This window comes from Paralichthys olivaceus, chromosome 7 (genome assembly GCF_024713975.1).
Source record: "Paralichthys olivaceus isolate ysfri-2021 chromosome 7, ASM2471397v2, whole genome shotgun sequence".
Classification (NCBI taxonomy): domain Eukaryota; kingdom Metazoa; phylum Chordata; class Actinopteri; order Pleuronectiformes; family Paralichthyidae; genus Paralichthys; species Paralichthys olivaceus.
In genome coordinates, this window is record NC_091099.1 from 756,101 (window position 1) to 773,633 (window position 17,533).

Here is a 17,533-nt window from a genome sequence, read left to right on the forward strand (position 1 = left end):
ATATTATTCGCTCCTCTCAACGGGGCGAGCCAGATTTGAACTCAGCAGCACAGGTGAGGAAGCAAACATAAATAAAAAGCTTCTTCCATGAGCTCCTTTATAAAACCCTCCTGCAGCTGCTCTCCTAAACACCCACAGTTCTCTGTTGGCCACACAGACTCTCTAATGAACCCGGGCCTAGTTATCTTGTACGGCAGAGCCCAGCACATCAGTACCATCAGCACTTTGAGGCGTCCGCCGCAATCGTCCTGTGTCCTGTTTGGGGAGGGAAACTACTTTGTTCTGGTTTCGTGGTCCATTTGTCTCCTCTCCCCTCGCAGCTCCATGTGCGGCGCTTAACTAATGAGCCCAATAGTTGCTGAGCTGTTCCTGCGACGGCGGCAGGGTCACACGGGGAAGGGGATGGCTTGTGCGCCGCGTTCTTGCTGACCTATTCACTACCTGCCTCTAATGGGTCATATTTTAGCTCCTGTGGCGGTGACAAATGGCCGCGCTCTAAAAGCCCTGTCCGAGATGCTGAAACTCGCTTGATCTATGACTGAGTCCCGCTGATAAATGCCTCCCATCAGTTTGCGCGTGACGCCGATTCATCACCTCGCTGAGGTTTTTGTTGGGAATCCATATTGGATTTTTAATGAAAGAGAATATAATGCAATTCAAAGTCAATAGGTTTGCCAATGTCCTCACACTTTGCACACACACACCTTTTAAGGTCCTTACACACACACACACACACACACACACACACACACACACACGCTGGTCGTGCTGTTTGAGATTGCATTGCATTTCACTAACAGTGTTAGAGCGTCTGCCTTGAAGGGCAGCCCCTGTAATTGTGTTTGTGCACAGCCGGTCTCACACTTCTGCTGCTGTAGGATTCAGACGGGGACACAACAGGATTTATGAGCTCCATCCATATAAATTTCATGTGACCACAGAAATATTTGAAGAGACAAATTGTGTCCAGATTTCACGAGAAAAGATTGGAGTTATAAGACACCCACAGGTTTAATGAAAAATGTATTTGTTCATAAAACTGTTTACATTATAGTCAGTTTTAATGTACACTAGACTAACAAGTTTTTTTTCTGCCATTATAAACTCTCGTCACTTGGCACCGTTTCATGTAACACAGCAAAGAAAATGTTTTGCAGACATCGAAGCCGTCTCAACAAGGTATTTAAGACAGAATAGTTCTGTGCTGTGCTTTGCTCTGGTTGCACTGCGTGAATGACCGATAGCCATGTAGATTATAGTCACGATATCTGCCGGGATAAGCTCGTTATAATGACACAAGTTTGCAATAAAAAATAGTCTCTTTTATGTGAATGCGAATTTGTTTATGAGTTCCAGTGAAAAATGTCCCACCGAAAGTCATAAAAAGAGGACACATAAATCACTTTGTCCAGTGTCCGTCACTCTTTGTCTTCACATTATCCCAAAGAGCTTTTGCAGACAAGGACGCTTCTTACATGGAGTCGTCTGGTAAGTCTATTACAGTTGCCCTCACCTTCACCCCATACGGACCAAATTCCAGGAAGGATGAAGAGGAGGAGGAGGAGGGAGAGCTGGGGATCATCAGCGTTTCAGCCTGGTCCGCTATCAGTTTCCTGTAAAACACTTGGCTGTACAGAGACGTATACATGACAGAGCAAGCCACAGCAACCACAATAAAAAACACAGCACAGGAAGCCATCACCAGACTGTCCCAGTCCTTAGTTGTCTCCCTCAGGACGGCTGCCTCCTTTGTGGTCACATTAACACACTCCCTGCTGTTTCCTGGCTGTGCAGCGGCGACCTCTACGCAAACCTGGTAACCAGTCGAGGGCTTCAGCTGTTTGATGTGGTACTCTTTGACATCAGCTGGAAGCCGGGCTGTGAATGGCATCAAGAGGCTGCTGTCCTCGGATAGAATGGACCAATTTAGTCGTGATACCAAACCACCTGTGCTTTCCCAGGAAACCATCACAGAATGGGACTGGACGGATGAGATTAATACATGTAATTGTTGGGTTGAAGGCAGGGCGATATGTCCGTCCACCACAACCGACACAGACTTAAGGTCTGCCCCGACAAGATTATGGGCAATGCAGGTATACGAGCCGGCTTCCTGCTCTGAGGCATCGTAGATGTCCAAAGTTCCCTCAGGATGCATGTAGTACTTATCGTAGACACTGCCAGGCAAGACCTGGTCACCTGATGGCGTCACCCAGTAGATCTCAGGTTCTGGTTCTCCAAATGCCCGGCAGTGTAGCGACACCGAGCTCCCTTTAGCAACCTCGACCTGACCTGGGAGGCTCCCAGGTGAGATCAGAGGAAGGCAGATCTCTGTCATCTCCCTGAAGTGCACCTGTCTGAGGTGCTGGCCTTGGTACTCCGGAGGCTCCACGCAGAACAAGGAATCTGGTTCCATGAAGCGAACAGTCGTCCTGTTCATGTTGACCCAGCGGATGATGCAGTCACAGCGGATGGGGTTGCTGTGCAGACTGACCTCTTGCAGGTTGGGCAGCGACTCCACCGTGCTGCAGTGGAGCGCGCTCAGAGAGTTGCTGTTTAGCATCAGAGTCTCAAGCCTGGGGAGTTTGTGGAAAGCTCTCGGGTGGATGTAGGATAACCTGGGATTGTTGGTAGCTTCAATTTTAGTCAGCTCAGGCAAGTTGTTCAGGGCGAAACTGTCGATGGATATGAGCTCGGGCATGCTGTTGATGCCAAGCTCTTTGAGATGCATCATGTCCATGAAATCACCTCTCTTGATCCTCTCAATGGGGTTTTTATTCAAATCAAGAAACTTGAGGTTTTGGACTCTCATCAGCGCAGCTTGGGGAACTCGACTAAGCAGGTTGTCGAAAAACGAGATGCTTTCCAAATTGTCAAGACCAAGTAAAGTATTGTCAGGGATTTCGGTCAAATTCATTCTGGCAAGCACGAGGCTTCTGAGGTTTGCCAGAGGTTTAAAGTTCATGTCTGACAGCACAAGAATGGGGTTTTCTCCCAGCATCAATATCTCCAGGTTGGGAAGTTGCTGGAACCACTGGCTGTTGATTCTTGTCAGGCGATTGGAGTTGAGATGGAGCCTCAGCAGCCTGCTCAGGCCGCGGAAGGCTTCGGGGCTAATGGAGAAAACCAGGTTGTGGTTGATGTAGAACTCCTGGAGGTTTGGCAGAGAAGCCAGGCAGCTGTCAGAAAGCTCCTGAATCCAGTTCTCTTCCATGTGGAGTGACAGCAGCTGGGGGAGAGACCCCAGACAGACATCACTCACTGAGGAAATGTTATTCTGAGACACGTCGATTTCTGTGATGTTGGCCAAGTAATCCAAAGTTTTCTGAACATTAACAATGTTGTTTGTCTGTAGCAGCAGAACCTGTGTGTCTGAGGGGAGTCTCTCCGGTAGCGCTGAGAGACCCAGGTCATTACAGTCCACGGTGGCAGCCTCTGTGTAAGTGGAGCTGGGTGAGAACCAGGGTCGTATCTCACATCGACACAATGCAGGGCAATGAGCGGCCCCCTCAGAGGCCAAAACAAAAGCAGCCAGAGACAGTTCAGCCAGCAAACAAGCTACAACTGCTGTCTCCTTCATCTTGGCCCAGTATTCCCTTCAGTCAGTAATTGGCCCTTATGGAGTCAGCTGTTAGCACAGTTTACTTTACAAATAAAAGCTCATTTGTCACTGCAGCAAGACAAAGTGGAATTGTGCTGACGCCTGGTCCCCAAAGCCTCGGCCCTGTTGTCTCCCAGCTCTTGGAAGAGAGAGGCAACCTTTCAGTTCGGTCTGTGCCAGGTTGTCATGCACGCTGTGATATGTCAAGGTCGATGTATCCTTCAGGGAACTGCGCTGCAGAGGGGCGGTTGAGGAATGTTGTGGCTCCGGCTGGGGACGAATCACTCTGTCTTCCATCATTATTATCCTCCGTCGCTGACACTGGTGTCATTTTCCATCTGGGGAGACGGGAAAGAAAAACGGCCGATGTTACATGGAGCTGTTGAGATATGAAGCCATATTGACATTTAGAAATATTGAGACTTATTAAGCCTTTTCGGCCTCATTTGATTTTATTGCTTTCCTTGCACCATCTGAATTATAAGTTATGATTAACTTGACCTTTTATATTTTATTTGACAGTTTTGAATCCAGAAATGGAGCTTTTCAGTTTATATGGATGCAGTGAGAGAACCCCGGCAGACAAGCAGATTGTTTTCATTGCTGTTTCAGTCAAAGCTGTGAAATAAGTGTCCTAGAAACGCCGGAGCTCTGAGACGATGCTCAGAAGTTTTGTTGATTCAAGAGGCGAAACATTGCGAGTCCCAATTTCTTCCCCGGTGTTGTAATTAGTGTTGCTGCTCCGCCCCCTGAACCTCTCTGTCTGTTGTGAATAATGCACCTGAACACACTCATCAAATCACCCGCACAAAAACAACAGACAGTTTTCCGCGGCTGATGCACACGAGCTCAAGGCCGGTTTGTATCTGCCGACGATATCTGTGGAGAGAGCTCGCAAAATGTTTTGTGCAGCGACGCCTCGGCTGCTTTTTGCATAATTCAGGAGTCGCTGAATCAACGCTGTTGGTGCAGGTGACAGGTTTATCGTGGGCTTTGCCCATGTCCACTGTACATATTGATGTTTCGATTAATTTGCGACCTTGAGTGCAAAAGCCACAACTGAGCGTACGACATTAAATGAAGCTGTCGGTAGCGGCTGGAGCAGCCGGCTGCTGATGAGGACGAGCTTTGACACTTCATGCATACATTAGCTTGTTTATGGAAGTCTGCGTGAACAGCTTTGTGAAGGAGTCGGACCTGGACAATCTCCTGCTGCCGTCTTCATATGTGAAACACAAACTCCAGAATAATGTCACAACACACTCATTCCTCAATCCATTTGAAACACTGGTGGATTTGTTGTTGCAGATTCAACCTCAGCGTGCTTTTGTTATTTCTGGCGGGAGGACGTCGATGTGAACAAACTGTATTGACCATGTTCATGTGTTTTTAATATACTGGAGAACGACGGAATGGCTGGAATAAGTGTCTTAAACACACACACACACACACACACACACACACACCGTTCTTGTTAGAATGAATTGATTGTTTTTATGAGATCTGTTGACAGTATGAAAAATACACCACACCACCAGACGATTCTTTTAAATGTCCCATCTCTCTTTCATCCATTGACTCTTATGCAGCTCATTAAAACCCCTGCAGGCTTTGTCTCCATCACCCAGACGGAGCAGGAAGCTTCTAACGTCAGAGTATTATGGTAATGCTGCTCTACCGAGATGGAAACAACACATTTATGTACAGTATTTAGGTAACAACAACAACTTATACGCTAATGAAGCGAGCATGGTTTGAATGGTAAATGGAGCGTTTAATGGTGGATGTTTTCTTTCTGGTTGGAGAGTGTGCTCTCAGGAGACGCTGCCGTGTCCTAATTTAATTTCTCCTGTTTACTTCCACGATGCTCACACACTCATTCCCCTCTTATTACTTAACACCGGGATGACTTCCTTTATTTCCCCTTCATGCACACACGGTTACGTCAAATGGAGATGAGAGCGGCGGCTGACTTTCCTGATGCTCTGAATACAGACTTAATGTTATCGGTACAGTGCGCGAGGAAAGAAATGAACTAAATGTGCTGATTCCTCGTCCACTTTCCAGGCTTCGTAATGTTTTTGTTCTTTTTTTAAACTGCAAAGCCATTTTGATGTAAATGAGATGCAAATGTTTATCCGGGTTTCAGGGTAACAGCGTCTGCTTTTAGATGGCAGAGACAAATGTGATATGGTCGGTAGCAGTGATTCACATGCAGAGCAGCAGGAGGCGTGCTCAAAGTAGAAAAGTGGAAGTGTTCCCTCTGAAGGTCATTTCTTCTGCATCTGTGCAAACTGAGACTTGCGTCTCGTTCATGTAGTTTAACTTCTCCTGTTTAAGCTCCGCCATCCAGTTTTATTCAAAGTCAAAATCTCAGCCGCTGGATCCTTTGGAGGCTGCGACTAGACTGTCTTTTTGTCACTTGACTTTTGAGTCTCCTTCAAATGCGTCCTTCCATCCCTAAGAAACGAAGGTTCCACCGGGTCGATCCATCCCAGCTTCTGTGACCAACCACTCTTATGCTCAGATGTAATTGCTCCGGCGAGCGAGGAGACGTGTGATGCTTCAGCTCAGGCGAACAGTTAACTGTACACATGTTAAAAAACCAAATGTTATTAAAACATTTTTGTCATGTCCAATTGCAGCTCTGTTGCTAGGCGACAGTGGCAATCACAGAAATCCTCTGTGGACCATCTCATTGGTTCGGCCGTCTGAGTCGGGACACAGTTATTAACTGTGTCTCACAATGAACGTGTCGTTCATCGTATGTAACCATGACGTCACACGTCTGATGCACGCTCTCTCACTTCACTCTGCAGACTAAAGTATCTGAAGTTAACAAACAGCAGCGTCAGGATCACTGAACCTCGCCAACACGTCGTCACCTCACAGGCGTTTATTCCACTGCCTGAGGAAGAGCTGCTTTCAGCTCGATCTGGCTGTGGCACTATCAGCTTTTCCCGCTCGCGCTCTGTCGACGCTGCACTTGAGAGGTTTCAGTTCAGAGAAGGAAAGAACCTCCTGCAGTGGATAAAAGTATTTTGCGATGCATTATACGAGCAGCTCTGTGTAACAGCACAGGACTGCCAGCAGGCCTCTTCTTTAAATGCTGAGCATTGACATTCTGTGAGTGGAATAAAACCCAAATGTGAAATATTTATGTGTTTCTCATACTGAGGGTCGGAGCTGTTGGGGCACTGACGTCCTAATATGGCAAACGTCTTATAAAGCAGTCCTGCTCCTCCATGTTTTATTCAGCACTCACTAACACACAGCGACACGCAGCCTGTGACGACCAGAGCTGTCGTCAGGTGAACTGACCAGGTCTCAGGATTTTATTTGAACCAGGTGGAACCGTTTCCTCCATCGGAGGCTGTGTCTTCATCTGTGTGTTTGTCTGAACCTTTACTGATCCCAGTGAAAGGGCAGTGGTTCTTGATTACAGAGAAATGTATGATGCTTGATATTTTATAGCATAAACTCAACTATTCATAACTGTAAAGATTAAGAAAACACAAATACAACCAAATGTATATATAACTGAAATAGATAAACAGATAACGATCATGTCTGCAAACAACGTGAATGATCTGTCAGTGAAGGCTCAGACTGGCTGATACTATGAGTTTATGGATAAATCCTTTGAGCCCTAAAGATATAAATATATATATATAATAGTGCAGGGACGCTGGACGTCAGTGGACCTGGACCACGTCCTCTGCAGAGCTGCTACATGAGGTTCCTACTGTATTTCCTCCAATAAAAGAAGCTCCATGTCCTCAAGGAAATTAAAACAGACACAGGAAGTGAGACAGATAAATATTGAAACTCTGGTGAAAGATCATTTTCTCTGTCTGTATCGCTGTGGCCGCTCAAACCTGAGAACATGAGCACCGACATCTCGTGTTCTGCAGCCCACACGGAGCGCTCACACGTCCAGTGTTGCCATGGTGTCAGAGTGCTGAGAGAAACTTTATGTAATGATGTAACGTGTGAGTTTTGTATGGATTTGAACGGCCAACATCTTACAACAGTTTCTGAACATTTTACACAAACTTTCTGAACGGACCTCCTCCATGTGAAAACAGCAGAGGAGCACATTAGACACAGAACACAGACGAGTCTGGATCAGACGTCGCGCAGGCTAACGTCACGTCCTGCATCAGTCCAGGTACAAAAACACACCGAACATTCGTGTATAATAATAATCAACTATTACAAAACATGATAAAGGTGGATGTTACATCTGCTGTTATGCTGCTCTCATAATGTTTCCCTCCGAAATGAAATGTAATGATCGTTTTTTATTGATTTGCTTAGTAAGCATTTTCGGCTTTCAGTTCAGGCCCTTTGCCAGTAGGGGGTGCTGCAGCCTCTGTGGCATCAATAGGCAAACCATGAATGTGTGTGACCAGTGAACCAACGACTGAGGACGACTGGAATAAATGAACCAGACCTGATGTTTTTATCGATTGAGGTTCTCTGTGAAAGCATCTGAACATTTATCCCGTAAAGAAGATAAATAACCGTCTGAATGTGCTTCAGACTAAACTCTGTCTGTGCTGCAGACTTTTAAGTTTGTCTGTAATTAACACTGGTGTTGGCGGCTCTGATGTATCTGACCTTTCCCTCTGTGCAGACTCACAGTTAATCGCTCTCCCCCTGCAGGCGGCCGGTGTTAGGCCGTCAGATTGTCTCTGATGCTGATTAGCTGCAGACTTTCTTCTCTCAGACTTTGAGTCCAGACACCGCGCTGCCGTCCTTCAACCCCTCGACCTGCTGACGAAGTGCCTTTGAGCAACATCAACCATCTCGCGGCTTTACGCTCGCAGCTCTGACCCCTCAGCTCCCTGAGGGCAACCGAGAGCTGGACGTCTCCTCAGCACATCAAAAAAAAAAGAAACATGAAGTGAGCTCATGTGCTTTTAACCTCTCAAGGACATCTCCACTTCAATCCAATTTATTTCTGAAGCGTTATCAAAGCTGCTCCAGACGATGTAAGAATCACTCTGAAGAGTCTGCAGCAGCTCAGACTCGGGATCATCGTCCAAATTACTTTCTGTTGTCAGGCGGGAAAGGCAGAACAAAATGCAGGGAAATGAGAAAAATATTCAAATCCAGATTTTCTTCAAGCGCCTGAAATGTCAACAACACTTCCTCCATCAGTGCATGAAATATCCAGCTCTTTCTGCAGCGCCCCCTGGTGTCATAAACCCTTCCTCCTCCATGTGAGCAGACGGGACATGGACCAAACTAAAACATCCAATTAAATCAATCTTTCTCAAAGATCAGTGGACAGAAGGACAAAGGTCCAGACCAGTGGAGTCATTTTCTATAGACTTCTATAGAAGCTACCGGTGGAGTTGCCCCCTGCTGGTCACTACACAGACGACAGGTTTCAGACACTTGTTGGCGCTTCACTTTGTGACTCGATCACTTTGTGACTCGATGACTCGATCGCTTCACTTTGTGACTCGATGACTCGATCGCTTCACTTTGTGACTCGATGACTCGATCGCTTCACTTTGTGACTCGATGACTCGATCGCTTCACTTTGTGACTCGATCGCTTCACTTTATGACTCGATCGCTTCATTAGGAGACGTGAAGATGATCCGGAGGTTCGTGGTGAAACTTCACGTCACTACAACATTTTCTTTTGCTTTAATTTGTCGATTTGTTCAGAATCAACACGAGAAACAGAATCTGCCCCACAGCGTCTCTGTCCTGGAAACACTGAGTTTCCAAAGTATCCTCTCTCCTCCCTCCTCCCCCACATCTCTCCTCCTCTCTCCTCCCTCATCTCTCCTCCCTCCTCTGTCCTCCCTCCCCCCATCTCTAATTGATTTCCTGTTAAAGACATCCCATGTGACACTGATCTGCCCCCCCGACATATTCTCCTTGTTAGCATTGCCAGCAGCACAGTTAGCACTTAGCCTCCAAGAGCCACACACTGTTAATCAGTCTTCTCTCCTGTTAATACACACACACACACACACATACACAAACAAAGTACAAATATTTCATTACTGTACTTTTTAATTTTCCTGACGACTTTGTACTTTTACTACATTTGAACACAAATATTTGTACTTTCTACTTCGTACATTCTCAAAACCGGATCGTTACTTGTTTTTACTCGTTGGCTCACGGAGCAGCTCGCTCTCCGTCCCTGTCCAGACCGACCAGGACGTCGTGCAGGATCTGCTTCACTTCAGCAGAACCCGACTGTGTCCAGTGATTTCCTGTGGAGCAGCTCGTTCAGGTTGTTCACCAGAGGAAACTGTTCGGTTCCACAACTTCTCTCATTTTGTCGAGTTATCAAAAGAGGCATCGTGTACCATCGAAGTTAAACATTCATTTTCACTCTTGTAAAGTTCATTTCAGAGCCGGTACCTTCCTACTTTTACTTGAGTAAAGGAGTTGAATTAGTACTTCTACTTTGAGTAGTACTTTCTAGTATTTTTTTAAGTATCTGTACTTTTACTCAAATAAAGGATGCAAGTACTTTTGCCACCTCTGCTGCTCACACACACACACAGGTTGACCTCTGCCTGTTTCAAATACAACTTCACAGTCTGTGCTGATTCTTCATGACGCTCTCAGGCTCAGATTCTAAAGTGAGAAGAAGGTTTGACTCTCAGACGACAGCTGTGGGTTAGGGTGCAGCACGAAGGACTCACTGCATCTCACACCGACACTTGACGTCATTACAAAGTGTGAAATCATCAGATAAGAACTTTACTCCTTGGGATTTGTTGCTGTGGTGAGAAGAGAGGGGGAAAGGAAAAAGCAACGTCCAGATATAAAGAGTCCAGAAGAGCTTCAAACTTTGCAGTATTAACTTTTTTAAATGTGAGGATTAGATGGATGAGCTGTAATTGACTCTGGAATCTGAGCTGTTCGTCGAAGTAAAACTTTGACTTGGGAGTTTCAGATTAAAGCTGCGGTTCTAACAGTTTCCAGATTAACTCTTTGTCCCCGAAGCACAATCAGAAATACGGAGAGTGGCTTCAGATGATCGATGGACGTTCAGCGGTGGTAATGATCTCTGTAGGAAAACAAATCCACCTCGTTAGGTTTACCACACTGTCTCTGGTTCTGTCCGACACATTCATTGTCTCTGACTCGTCCAAATATACACAGAAAAAAAATATATAAACTAGATTTTAATCTTATTCTGATCGAAGTCAAACTGAAAAAACACTGATTCAGATTACAGAGAGGTTTCACATCTCGATGAGATGGAACCAAGAAAACATCAAGAAAACCTTCAGTTATGTCTTTTAGTTGATGAGATGTTCAGACTCAGTCTTCAAACTTCAAACTGCCTCATGGTACAAAATACTGAATTCATTTATTGATGTAAAAAATGGTGGTTTCTTCAAAATGGTGTGGTGGCTGACGGGGTCTGGTTCGTAGTAATGGAAAAATCTGATGTATAAATAAAGTGGTGTTACAAGTAAAAGTGAAAAAGTACTTCAGAGTTACACTGAGATCAATGAATTGTCTTCTCTAGTACTACAAATAATCAAGAGTAAAAGTTCTCACTGTGTGATCCACCAAACAGTTCAGAGTTCAGAGATAAACTCTGGTGGTTAAGAACTGATCTCAGTTCAGCTTCACTCTTCCACTGGAGCTGATGGAGACTCTCAGTCACTTGTTCTCTCAGGAGATGAACCCACTCAGCAGAGAGAGAGAACAGACTCAGGGAGCGAAGGAGGAAACGTTCTCCACCTTCACTCATCAGACTCACTTTAATCAAGCTGAGGTTTAAGGTAGAAAAAAAAGTATTAAATGTTTTTCTTTGAAAAAGGCAGAATGTCTCTGTCCCAGAAGGAAACGATGAGACATGATGTGATTCCAAGACTTGATCAGAAACTAGAAGTAGTTAGTGGTGGATTCTGAGGTGAAGGCGTCAGTTCAAGTTTCCCTCTGCTGCTTCGACTGAAACTCACATTTCCTCATAATGAACCTGTGTCTGCAGCATTTCCTAATTTTCATCTCGTCATAATTTATGTTCGAGTTCATTTGCAAAACACGTCCTCACACACGGGGAGGGAACCTCCAGAGAGAACTGTCGTTATTGAATCAGCACGAAGTCACATCGGACTGATCCCCGTCTTATTGTCAATCAAACCAAAACAACCATCATGTGATGAAGATGAAGGATGAACACTGACGTATTGCTTGTGGAGCCGTGACTGCATCTTCAGAGTCCACGCGCTCGAGTCCGACTGCTGCATGTTGACGTGAGAGAAGTGAGCGTCTGTCCGACATCTCGGACTTGACCCTCGTTTGGCCTGAGTGGGAATGTGCTGAAACTCACCGTGCACGTCGCTCTGCATCCTGTGACCTGCACGTCTGAACTCCAAATCTAAACAGCTGCTCTCTCCTGCCTCATGCTGCTCCGTCACATCACCAGCCTGCGTCCACATCGACTCTAACGAGCATCCACGAACCCCGGACGCTCGAGAAGCGTCGCGGCGGCTCAGTTTCCCGAGGGACAATGTCAATATGATTCCCAGGTTTTTGAACCTGACTCAGGACTTTAGTCGCATGTCGTCCCTGAATCTTTCCTGCGTCTCGTCACTTTGACTTGCTCGACCAAGACAAAAAGCCCCCCCCCCCCCCCCCCTTCCAAAAACCACCCCTCATCATCTGGTCTACTTGCACATTCTGCCTCTGTCTGACTTTGGGGGACGAACCTGTGGAGTGACACCGACTCTGCCGACCCATCCGAACATTTTATGAATTAAGAGAAAGACTAGATTGCGTCCTCGCATCAAAAACCTGCGACAAAAATCCCCAGCCCTGTTTTCTAGTCCCTTCAGCTGTCAGAACCGCAGGCTGAGCCGCCACAGCTCAAGGACTACTGCAGTCAACACACACACACACACACACACACACACACACACACACACACACAAACGTCATACAGCAATGAAACACTCACCAGTAGAGACAGCATCCATCACGTCCCATTCAGCAGCAGATATTCAGCAGGTACTCCTGGCATGGCTGCAGCAGCAGTGTGTGTGTGTGTGTGTGTGTGTGTGTGTGGGTGTGTGTGTGTTTAAGGCGTGTAGTGCTGCATGTTAACATCCAGCAGCAACAGAGGCTATTTTCCTGTTTTCCTCGAGTAGCTCCAAGAACAAACGTCTTCTCTCTTTTCCTCTCGACAGTGACACAGGGAAGTAGAGAGGGGGGGGGGGGAGAGGAGAGAGAGAGAATTAAACAGAGAGGGGAGAGAGAGGAGAGAGAGGAGAGAGAGAGGAGAGAGAGAGAATTAAACAGAGAGGGGAGAGAGAGGAGAGAGAGAGTAGAGAGAGAGGAGAGAGAGAGAATTAAACAGAGAGGGGGGGAGAGGGGAGAGAGAGAATTAAACAGAGAGGGGGGGAAAGAGAGAGTAGAGAGAGAGGAGAGAGAGAGAATTAAACAGAGAGGGGGGGAGAGAGAGAGTAGAGAGAGAGAATTAAACAGAGAGGGGGCGATGAGTGAATTAGAGGTTATGTTTGTCTTCTCTCAACCCTATCTCTCCTTTTCTTTCACTCTAACACCAAACACACACACACACATGCACTAATACACGCACACACACACACACACACACACACTGACACATGCACTAATACACACACACACACACACACACTGACACATGCCAGCTCCCCTGAGACGAGCCAATGAATGATCGGCTCTGTGGTGGTGAATCCAGTTGGCTGAGCAAACTGTCTATCAGTCATGATCCCTGTGTCCCCAAGGCAACGAGGAGGAGGAGGAGGAGGAGGAGGAGGTCACTGGTGTGTGTGTGTGTGTGTGTGTGTGTGTGTGTGTGTGTGTGTGTGTGTGTGTGTGTGTGTGTGTGTGTGTGTGTGTGTGTGTGTCGGGGGGGGAGATAAGTGGGGACAAAAGGAAACAAATAGGCAGAGGAAGATGAAGAAGGAGCAGCAGGTAGAAGAGGAGGTGAAGGAGTTTTTTAGAGACAGTGTTAGAGACAGTGATGAGACAGATTTAGAGACAGTGTTAGAGACAGTGATGAGACAGTGTTAGAGACAGTGTTAGAGACAGTGATGAGACAGTGATGAGACAGATTTAGAGACAGTGTTAGAGACAGTGTTAGAGACAGTGATGAGACAGTGTTAGAGACAGTTATGAGACAGACTGGTGGACTTCAAACACACAGTCCTGATCACCGAGCGGCTGCAGTTCAGATCAGTGGAGTTTGATGTGAACATCTTGTTCCTGATTGGTTGTGTTGAGGCCGTTATCAGGGTGTGAGGACGATTCGGTGAGCGAGCGGTAAACTACACTTAAATGCTGACACTAAAGGTCCTCGGCCTCCTCGGCAGATGGAGGCGCTGTTGTGCTTTTGTGCGATTGTTAAAATCACCATCGTGAGTGTGCGGCAGCAGCGTCTCTGACCTTCATCACCAGAGTCACAGAAATAAATAAACTCAGCCTCTGCAGGAAAACACGGCATCACATCACCAGACACGTCCTCTGTTCACATCATGAGAGAAAGAGAGCGTGGGTTTGATCCCACGAGGCTCACACGTCCTCAGACTGCAGATGAGTTCTGAATGGCTCCGTACTCGCAGTGCAACACGTGAGCAACGGGAAGAAACGCTGTTCAGTGGATGGTCTCACCTTCAATGTTCACAACGCACTTTGTTCAGGAGCAAAGAACGACTCGGTGTCTGTTTGTCCGAAGCTCAGTTTGGGTTTGATCCAAAGAGAATGTTTAATCAGGAGAGTTTAGGAGAAGTACTCAGGTTTTTAATCTTTCAGTGCCTCCACTGCTAAAGGGAAATGTAGCTGCTGTGTGTAGAGCTTGTGCTTCACATTTCAGGCGGAGGCTTCTTAATTAGTCCGGATAGTTCTTGGTGTTGCAGTTGAGTAAAGAGCTGAATCACAGATGAAAGAAGCAGCGATCGATTCCTGTCAGAGCTTCATCACACACCAGACAGAAAAATCGGACCGCTGCCTCGTGGCTGGTTTGTAGACGCAGAGTAAAACATCAGGCGTGAGAACAGGAGGATGTAACACACACTGCAACACTCCTTCACGCTTGTATGATTCTTACTGGCTTGTTTGTGTTTGCTGCTTGTTTCCTAATAAATATGTGTATATCGATCGCTCAGGTCCCCGAAGAACCCCCAGCAGAAGATCATCAAGAGGGTCATTGGCCTGGAGGGAGACTTCATCAGGTAGGAGAGCGACATCCTGCAGTGACAAACGTGGCTGAGCCCGTCTGACACCGATAGAGGAACTAATAATATGTTTAATACCACAGCCCGGTCTTCAGACCTCATGTTTCCTGAGGTCGATGTGAGACTGAACCTCTCAGTCTCACCTGCGCTCAAGAGCTTCACTCCATCACGCCGAGCTCTAATCACGTTAACTGGCACCACCTGGTGGCAAAAGTAAATCACTGCAGCTGCTTCACAAACAGTGAGAGAGTGAGTGAGTGAGTGAGTGAGTGAGTGAGTGAGTGAGTGAGAGAGTGAGAGAGTGAGAGAGTGAGTGTGAGGAGCTGTTACGCTGCGTTCTCGTGAGGAAATGAGTTCCTCGGTTCAGATAATGAGACGCAGCAGGAGGACGGAGCTTCTGACTCTGATTTTGAAACGTAACCATCAGGCCGCAGTGATAAAAGAGAGATAAAGGAGATTTACGTGTTTCAGGGATGAGTCATGAACCCGTTGTCTCTCTGCGGCTGGCGCTCACGTGGCCGGCGTGGGCGGATTCAACCCGGAGCTGTGATTCATGTCGACCAGGCCCGTTTAAAGCGCCGTCACAGGCCTGTTCATTATTCAGCCCCCCCCCCCAGTCACTGACCTGTAATTTGTGGCAGCAGCATCTGACACAAACGGCTGCTGGGGTGTGACATGTTGATGGGGTGTATGATATGTTGATGGGGTGTATGACATCAGATGGGGTGTATGATATGTTGATGGGGTGTGACATGTTGATGGGGTGTATGATATGTTGATGGGGTGTATGACATCAGATGGGGTGTATGATATGTTGATGGCGTGTCATGATACTGTGGCCATGCCTCTGTTGCTCCAATGACCGTCCACGTCCTGTCAGCCTCTGTAGCTGCTGCAGGGTCCGACCGTGGACACAGGTCTGCTGGTTCACTGCGTGGCGTCTGTCAGAGACACTGACCTCAGTCCACAGGAGGTTGAAGGATTTGTTCTGATGCATCGTGTTTGTGCTGCGTACACGATGTCAACATCTCAGAGCTCAAGTTGTCAGTTTGTCCTGGAACCTGAGATCCAGTTCATCTTTATGAGTCAAAGATGAATTATGTCGTTAAATATTAAGCAGGTACCATCTTCTGTTTTCTCAGAGCTTCTTCATTTGTCTGAAAAATTACATAAAGAAATATTCATTGTAAGGATTTAACAGTCATGAGGGACAGTTTTGGTTCAACACCATCATTGTGGGGACATTTTGTCTGACTTCATATCAGGTTTAATCCCAGAGAGATTATATGAGGGCGTTCTGTTCTCCACAAACTGAACCTGTCAGATGAACAGTGAAGTCAGTCTCTGCTGCTTCTGAAGAGATTTGTGCGTCAGTAAATTCAGCTGCTGTGGCCAAATCAATATTTATGTATCTGTTCATTGGAGCCTCTCTGAACATCGCGCGACGAATCACACACAAATCTCCATTTAAAAAGTCACCAGAGTTATAATTCAGAGCCGGGATACGCCCATCACTGTCCAGAGGAAGATGAAGAGCGCTCGGCCTCCTCCTCATCCACATGACGAGCTGATTGAAGCAGGACGAGAGGAACAACACCTCCACTCGGTCTCAGCGTGTCCCAGGATCTTGATGATGATCTTGATGATTAACGATAATGAAACAGAGGCGACTTGTTTTTGTTTGAAGGACCGTAACTGTAAAATACCTCCTGATTTTCATCCTTTGTTTTTCTTGTCGATGTAATGAAACGATTATTCTTCCCATCGGGTTTTTCTCTTTCTCTTGCAGACACTGCTAATACACATTATAAGATATGGATACACACATTTACATACATGCTATATTAACATGGATATTAATTGTGTGGTAATTCTCTAATGCTTTAAAGAAAAAAGCAGCAAGACCACAACATGGAAACAAATTCAAAATAAGAGTATATTCATGACATACAAATATTCCTTATGTACGTTCGTAAAGTAAAAAGTACTCGTTGGGCAGAATCACCCAATTCCAACTGATTTATTATATCAGTGGATGTCTCACTATCGCCTGTGTAGTTATTTGTCTTTTACAAAACTCAAGACTAAATTGTCTTTCAGCTGATTATTGATTTCGGTGAAATCCGTTCTGCTCGAATTTCTAATCTCCGGCGAGCTCGGACAAAATTCTTGGTTTTGTGATTCGATGACACTGGAAGAATTTCAGACATCGTTTCCTTTTGTTTCGGCTGTTTTAACATCTTTAGAGGAAATTAATAGAAAAACAAAATCTCTATTTTCATTCTTGTGTCTCTTCAGGACTCTGAGCTACAAGAACCGATACGTCCGCGTTCCCGATGGTCACTTCTGGATCGAGGGGGATCATCACGGCCACAGTCTGGACAGCAACAGCTTCGGACCGGTACGACCTGCCGGTGATCAAAACATCACTGACGTTTAATATAAGAGACGGTCTGGTCACTGTCTCCCCGTCAGGCTGCGTCACAGAGTCTGTAAATAACAACTCATTTAAAGTGATTGATGATAAACAGTCATTTCTGTGACCAACAGGGGAAAAGTAGACAAAACCAATTAATGTGAAGAAGCATTTCAGGACTTGTTCACACCTTTGGCTCAGACTTTTGAGTTTAGTCTGAAGTAAAATATCCGGAGTAAACGGTTTCTGGACCTCGGGCCACAGTCCAGACCAACAGAAGAGACGACTGCGTTCTTTTTTAATA

At 46.1% G+C, this 17,533-nt stretch overlaps 2 protein-coding genes across 8 annotated transcripts in view; one reads left to right on the plus strand and one right to left on the minus strand.

Moving 5' to 3' along the window:
- Nucleotides 1–17,533, plus strand: part of immp2l (inner mitochondrial membrane peptidase subunit 2) — a 64,143-nt gene that overhangs the window by 44,963 nt on the left and 1,647 nt on the right. For 3 of the 5 annotated variants that reach the window (XM_069529168.1, XM_069529170.1, XM_069529169.1), the window contains exons 4-5: nt 14,745–14,810; nt 17,112–17,214. In XM_069529168.1, coding sequence (XP_069385269.1) covers nt 14,745–14,810; nt 17,112–17,214 — 169 coding nt within the window. The remainder of the gene's footprint in view (nt 1–14,744; nt 14,811–17,111; nt 17,215–17,533) is intronic. The other 2 variants (XM_069529172.1, XM_069529171.1) reach the window with 1 other exon arrangement.
- lrrn3a (leucine rich repeat neuronal 3a) lies at nt 991–12,813 on the minus strand. Of its 3 annotated transcripts, none has more exons than XM_069529158.1 (2): nt 12,557–12,813; nt 991–3,939 (listed from the first exon to the last, which is right to left on the minus strand). In XM_069529158.1, the coding sequence occupies exon 2, from the start codon at nt 3,578–3,580 to the stop codon at nt 1,472–1,474; it is 2,109 nt and encodes a 702-aa protein (XP_069385259.1). In that variant the 5' UTR covers nt 3,581–3,939; nt 12,557–12,813; the 3' UTR covers nt 991–1,471. The 3 variants fall into 3 exon arrangements, with proteins under 3 accessions (XP_069385259.1, XP_069385260.1, XP_069385261.1); XM_069529159.1 differs by lacking the exon at nt 12,557–12,813 and adding an exon at nt 11,930–12,485; XM_069529160.1 differs by lacking the exon at nt 12,557–12,813 and adding an exon at nt 8,247–8,573.

Excerpts from the sequence above, each read along its gene's own strand:
- lrrn3a (XM_069529158.1), bottom strand. The coding sequence starts at position 3,580 with ATGAAGGAGACAGCAGTTGTAGCTTGTTTGCTGGCTGAACTGTCTCTG.